Genomic DNA, 7,293 nt, shown 5'->3' on the forward strand with positions numbered 1-7,293 from the left:
TCACATGAGGTAAAAGATTCCAAGCATGACGTTTTCCACTAATCTACACGTAATTACGTGTTGAAAGGTCAAACTTTAGGTGAGCAAAAAGGTAGATGGATTTCATCTATTATGGGCAACAAATTGGCCGTATCTTAGACCAAGATGAAAGAACCTAGTGTGAACAGTTCAAGAAAAATGCTATAGAAACTCTATGGAGTTCAATGGCTTTCTTTTGATAATTAAATAAAAATTTAACTGAACTTTTATAGAATGCAATAAATGTCCCATATAATTCTATGGAAATCAATTCCTGTATTAATTTAGTGAATAAAGACTCAAAACTATAGAATTTCAAAAGAAAAACTGTTTGAATTGTATTATATATTAAACATTTCTGTGTCAAAAATTATGATCATCAAATCCATCTCAGCCCATTTTAAGATGAAAATTTTTTTAGTCTACAACTTCCTCCATTACAATTTGCGAGCTCATAAAGATTATTATGCGTTTTAAAAGTTTCATCAATCTGGCAACTGTTTCTACAGAGTAAAAGGTTGCAACCTTAGAAGAGAAATTATTCAGGGTTCAGCGTATTTCCCAGCCCGTAAATTATGTCACAGATGGAAAAACATTGATGTACAACAACATTTTAGTGAAATACTCTCTATATTTTATATTATTACTTCACCCTAAGAAACTGACATCAAATTAATGTTTTGAAACTGGGTGCCCTCTAAATTCACAAGTTCAATCTCTAACATACGAGCATTATTGTTACCATGGAAACAAGTACAAGCAAAATACATTTAGCTGTGAAAATAACTACCATATTTGTGCTATTAGAAGTACATGCCAATAGACTTGCATAAAGAATCACACTTGTTGAATACAGAATCATTAAAATATGACACCTGTGTAATTAACGTAAGCTCATTAGCTACCTACCGACAACTTACCGTAGTACCCTAGGTGCGTTTGTAATGCTATAGCGAGCAGGAAAACCTTCAAAATTATTTCTGTATTTAGCTTCAACTCAGTCAGTTAATTTTATAAATGTATGTTATTATGACAAAAAATATATATTCTGAAAGCTTAGATATGGGATTATATGACAGGTTTACAATGCATATGTATGCAATCAATCAATGGCTGACTGAGAAATGGCAGTTACTTGCATTCATGTATGTATGTATTTATGACAAAAAATATATATTCTGAAAGCTTAAATATGGGATTATATGACAGGTTTACAATGCATATGTATGCAATCAATCAATGGCTGACTGAGAAATGGCAGTTACTTGCATACATGTATGTATGTATTTATGACAAAAAATATATATTCTGAAAGCTTAGATATGCGATTATATGACAGGTTTACAATGCATATGTAATGACTTCAATCAATGTCCAACTGAGAAATGGCCTTGGATGAATGGAAAATGAATGAATACACAAATAGATGGATGCAACCTGAACTAACAGCCCTACTTTTTTTTAGGACTCAGTCCCAATGAGGAGAAACAAAAGTGAAACAAAAAGTAATCAACTGTTTACTGGATAGTATAAATTCTCACACAGTACATAGCATGCTGAATAATCAACTGTTTCACAAGTTTGGTTCACATTTGATGCTGTTGTTTGTTTTTTTTAAACAAATGCTGGCAATATATGTCATTCATCTTTCTGCAAACCACATTTGAACATTTCAGGATGATATAGTGGGTGAAAATAATTCTGCAATAACACACATAATGGAATACATCATATCTTGTGTTTTACCAATGTTAACACGTTCATCCCAGGCCTCCATTAAGAAAAACAAAGTTAGGAAGTACCAGTACCAGTATATCCAATCTGTTTCCCCTACATCCAAAGTTTCGAAAAGATGAAGAAGTATCACATGCACACAATAAGAAACAAGCAGAAAACAATTCAATCAGCAATTTATTAAATAAATAAACAGAAAAGTACGGTACGGTACTCAGGAGATTTGAGGTCACAACACTATTGTTGAACTTAACTGGACTTTAAAAACACCATGGGAATGGGAAACAGATGATAAATATCATGCATTTTTGTCATTACACTAGCCATGACAACCATATTTCCTTTCAATCTTTGCCAAGTAGCCAGTTAGATATTGGTTACACAATAACGTCATCAGACCCAGAGGCTATAATCCCCTACTGGTTAAAGAAATAAACTATATTGCTGGATAAATCCAGTCATCCCGAGATATCCCCTCGGGGAGGATACATGTGTGTTGGTTCACTATTAATTGGCATGAAGAAGTATACGTGCATGTTACAATCAGTAGGTGAAGTTTCCAACAGTTTGGTTTGGTATCACTGTTTAATTTCCTAATTTCAAAAGTTAAGATCCACTTTTTGATCAAATGCCTAATTTCAAAAGTTGAGATCCAATTTTTGATAAAACCAAGTCAACTTTCGACTTCTTTCACTAAATAAACCCTAACAAAACTTTTTTTTCCCCCAACAATTTTGAGGTCACAACAAGGTTACTAGAAAGTCAACAACAACAAAAACAACAAAAATAGTAACCCTTACATCTTGTCGATTGAATCTCATTATGGGCAAGAAAAAAAATTAAATTCATAAGACATTGTTTCAAGAAATAACAGTCGAAAACTTTTAACTTTGATTTTCATTGGTGGTATTTATTTTTGGTGATTTTATTCAGTGATATGAGAGTTATGTTATTAACTACAGATATGAATTCAAATATGAAAAAGTTTTTTTTAATAATATTTCCATATTACAAAGTTCTCACCCATAATGCATTGCACATATGCCCAGTAGTTTGGTATTGTTATCTGACCTCCCTTAAAAGGACTGGAATATACATCATGTACTTTTTGTCAAAAGCTGATAAGTCATTGACTTGTTTGTCTTAATTCTAGTAATATATCTACTTTTCTGAAGTCTGTTTACTGTGAACCCGATCTGACCTACAGGGCTCTGGCTTATTAGGTTTTTGACGCACAGAACTAAATCTAGCTATGCACTGAAGATATGAACATCAAGCATTTACCCAACAAATTGTTGGTAATAAATTTTTCAAAAATTATTTCACAATGTTTCAACCAACTGAACATAATTGATGTGATAAACCACAGAAAAACTGAAGTTACTAGTGCTTTATATTTAAAGTCAATTTATACATGGAAGCTACTTGCTCAATCTAATTTTGGCTCATTTTTTCGTTTTCCTTATTTGCCAGTATACATTTGTACCGGCAGCATAATCTACAATTTCCTATGCTTTCACTGCTGGCACTTCTAAGGAAACAAATCTCACAAAAGGTAGAGCAGCTAAAGTAATTTGTTTACTTTACAGGAAACAACAGTCTAACAGTCCATCACATGGTCTCTATTGATACAAGCAACTTCCTGAATGTTTTTAAAGTATGTCAATTCACTACTGTGCTGGTGCCGTATATGGTTACTGTTCCCTCCATAGCAAAAACACCAATAAGCTTTGAAGTCAGTTACTATATCAGACGAATGTTGATTTTACACAAATGAACAAAACCTGGATTTCAGGATGCACTGATGGGATGCTTCCATGGAATTAGAACTTTACTCTGGAAAATGAGATGTCAGAAAAACAATTTTTTTTTTTTACTTAATTCTGTTTTGGGGCTTGATTTTTATTTCCAAGTTTTTTCATTAAAATGTGTTTTTCTGTGCTTATTTGCCAATGAATACATTTATTGATTAGGGGCTGAGGAAAAATAAACTTGCGTAAATGCTTTACTGTATTACTTAAATATGGTAGGCTTGTATTTCACAACAAATAGTGCCTTGATGACAATGACCCTGTAGGAATTTTTAACCTACCCCCCCCCCCCCCCTCTTTCCCAGAGAAATTTGTTAATGGTCAATTACTTAGGGCAGTATCATTTTAATTCTAGGGGGTGTGCATATTTACTATCAGACAGGGCATATAATAAATCAGCTATGAAATTGTATTATGTACACAAGGGAAAGACTTGGCAACATGACTTGCAGCGTAAGTACATTTCAGTGGGAATTCAAAAATATAACTAGGGAAGGGACATACAACTGTGAACACCACACACTGTTATATGCAGCCATGCAAAGTTTAGATTTCTGATTCATAAATTAAAACAATTATATAATACTTTATACTCAAATCACACCCACTCTCATTTATCACATCTCCAACAGAAACACATATTAAGCTAAATCATAATAATTTAGACTTATTTTGACATTAAAAACACCTATGTAATTTACGTAAACATATTTATAAAAGTTTGTATCAATATTAGTGTCATTCAAATTTAAATATTGAATAGCGATTAGCTCAAAAGTTTGACGTTTTCTACACGTATAATACACACACATACCATCACGTGACGGAGCATCAGGAAAACATCGCAATGGCATTAGAAAGACAACGTTTACATGTGATGTCGACGAGAAAAATGATTCCAAGATGAGTTTGCAGTGATTTTTGTTTCCCAAACTGAATTTATTTTTACTTAAACTATTTTCAGATCATGAATGAATATATTTAGTGATTTTAGTCTCATGTACCATAGTACTAATTACAAATGACCCCCCACAACTTTGTGGTTTTGAACCTATTTTTGAAGTTGCAACATTGTAACACAAACCATGGTTAGTAATAGGATTCTAACAGTACATTTACATACACATGTCGAGCAATGTCACAAGCAATGTCACGTTCTTTGCCCGTGGTACATGTTTTTATTTGTTTAACAAGCTTAAATTATGATTACTCCCTACCACCCATGAATTTAAATGGCTCATCCCTTAAACACTCACATCAAATAACTCCACACAAAACTGTGATAGATCTGACCTCTTCTATTCAACAATATACATTACAAAATCCCAAAGCAGTCCATTCCTGTCAGTGCAATCTTATTTACGAGTCAAACTGAAGAACTTTCTGGTGCACAGTTAATTTATTTCAGAGGAAACTCACGGTGTAGGTTACAGTGTACAAGCGGAAATCACCTCTTTTCAACTTTCAAGGCACAAACATAAACTTTCAGGCAGCAAATGGACATACCCCCAGGCAGTAATGAATTTTTCCTTCATTAACTTGAGATGAAAATAAATCTTTTTTTTTTTGAGGGGGGGGGGGATTATTATCAATGTTTTATGAAATAAATAATCAAAAAAAACAATTGTGATAATTTTTAATCATTTTTAATACATTGAAGTTTAAATACATATGAATGCCCTGAATTAAAAAAACAAAACAATAATCAATGGAGCATAGAACATACAGGAAAAAAATAAATGATTCACTTGTCTCGGCACATGTACTGAACTAAAAATATATTGTTTTATGACGGCCAGCATTTATAAGATTTGTTGTGCATTCAGAATGCTGTAATCAACAATTGTTAGTTTCAGACCCAGAAAAAAAAAATGAAAAAACGAATCCAATTTTAAGAAAAAGTAAAAATAAAAATTGTTACCGGTATATACCGGTAGGTTAGTTTAAACCCTCTTGATGATTCTCATGACAAGTTTTCAATACAAGTTTAAAAACAAAACAACAAATGATTACCTTCATCGATTTCGGAAAATCACACAATACTTTTTTATCTTTTCTGGGACTAATTAGGATAACTAATATTGATGTTAATAAGTACTCAAAAATTACAGTGAATTTCATGAAGTCATGTATGTCTTCTATTACAAATATTTCATAAATGTGCTGTACCTGTTAAAAACAAAAATAAAAGGAAACCTGCAAAGACTATTCTTTGGACTTGAATGTTTTAGAAATTCCCATAAAAAAACATTCATTATCTCATAAAGTTTACTGTAACAAAGACTAACATATTTAAATGATTATTATCAAATTTTGGGAACACATGATCAGTCTTTTGTAATGTTTTTTTTTTTTTTTTTTTTTTTTCAATGAGAAAAAATACGAGGGCAGTAAAAAATAATAAAAAAAAATAATATCATATTCAGTGGCAGTAGCGGTCACCCCCTTGAAAAAAATTTTTGAAACCCTTTGTGTCAGCAAAATCTGCCCTTCAAAATGCAGGAAATAGCGTTTCAGAGGGTCTAGATTTCAAAATTGTGAAGAAGGAGTATGCCCCCCGGACCCCCTAGTAAGCGTGAGATTGGTGAGCAGATCTCACCCCACATGCAAAATTTCTTGCCGCCGCCAGAAAGTAGCTTATTTAAAAATGTTTAGTGAATTTTTAGTTGAATTTTCACAAGTACTAAGCGAAAAATGTTAAATTTCCCTGAGGTATGTACAGTTTGTACAAGTGAGAAGTCACAGTGACTTTCTTAAAATTTATCACTATTTACAGATTACATGTGCAGCTTAAATAATTGAATGAAACCATTATTAAATGCATAAAGCAAACACTGAAAAGTAATTTGGTGTGAAAACACACAGGGCAACAACATTTTATCGCTCGGACGTCTGGAAGTCTTAGTTCACGTTGAAGTTGTTTTTTTGTTTTGTTTTTTCAGTTGTCTTGTTGTTTTAGTGTTTTTTTTTCAGTTGTCTTTTTGTTTCAACTCATAGAAAACTTTATGGCCATAGTTTTTTGTTTTTCCATCTTATCGTAAAATTGGATTGATTGCCTTGAGTCACACAAAGTCAACACTGTAGTATGAAATACAAGTAAACTGTAATCGATGATAGATTTAATAGGGGTATTAAGATAAAAACGTAAATCACAGCAGTAAAAATACCTCTCCCCTCCCTCCGCTCATGAAGGTATATAAACAGATTATACCTCCATGCTTCGCTGATCCATATGCGCCAGACAGTTTGAAAACAACTGGCCCGCTCCTTTCATCATAGCGTATAGGAATATTTTGATAATGTATGTGACAGTGTCTACAAACACTCGGAAATATCATCATCTTGCTGATTTGTTTTGAGAACAAATAATCAATACGTGATTATAAATCATGTGCAACATATTGCGGAAGAGAAAGGAAGTCGCGTGTAAAAAAACTTAAGAAAGTGATGAATAAGGGTAATTGAAACAACATCCTACCGACTCCTGTGTTCCCATGGCTCCCTGCTCCCGTTTCTAGTCGCTGGGAAGAGGCAAGGTCTTGCAGTCGGCTCAGGCTGAACAACGAGTACAGACAGATTAGGAGACAACAGTTAATCATCTTGACTGGAATCCAGAAGATCCTCAACACGTGAAAACCTCAAATGATGCAAATTAATTCTGACTGTTGTTTTTCCATGATAAGAACCATCCCAACAGTGCTGGGAGAACAGCAACTTCCACTTTAGAATG

The 7,293-nt window shown here is 33.0% G+C and overlaps 1 protein-coding gene across 2 annotated transcripts in view; it reads right to left on the reverse strand.

The window, feature by feature from the left end:
• Positions 1–7,293, reverse strand: part of LOC144362499 (uncharacterized) — a 64,674-nt gene extending 57,381 nt beyond the window's left edge. Inside the window, exon 1 of one of the 2 annotated variants that reach the window (XM_085492570.1) lies at positions 7,042–7,284. In XM_085492570.1, coding sequence (XP_085348696.1) covers positions 7,042–7,162 — 121 coding nt within the window. In that variant the 5' untranslated portion in view covers positions 7,163–7,284. Of the gene's footprint in view, positions 1–7,041 lie in introns of both variants that reach the window. The other variant, XM_085492571.1, reaches the window with a different exon arrangement.

This window comes from Saccoglossus kowalevskii, chromosome 17 (genome assembly GCF_978046115.1).
Source record: "Saccoglossus kowalevskii chromosome 17, keSacKowa6.1, whole genome shotgun sequence".
Taxonomy (NCBI): domain Eukaryota; kingdom Metazoa; phylum Hemichordata; class Enteropneusta; family Harrimaniidae; genus Saccoglossus; species Saccoglossus kowalevskii.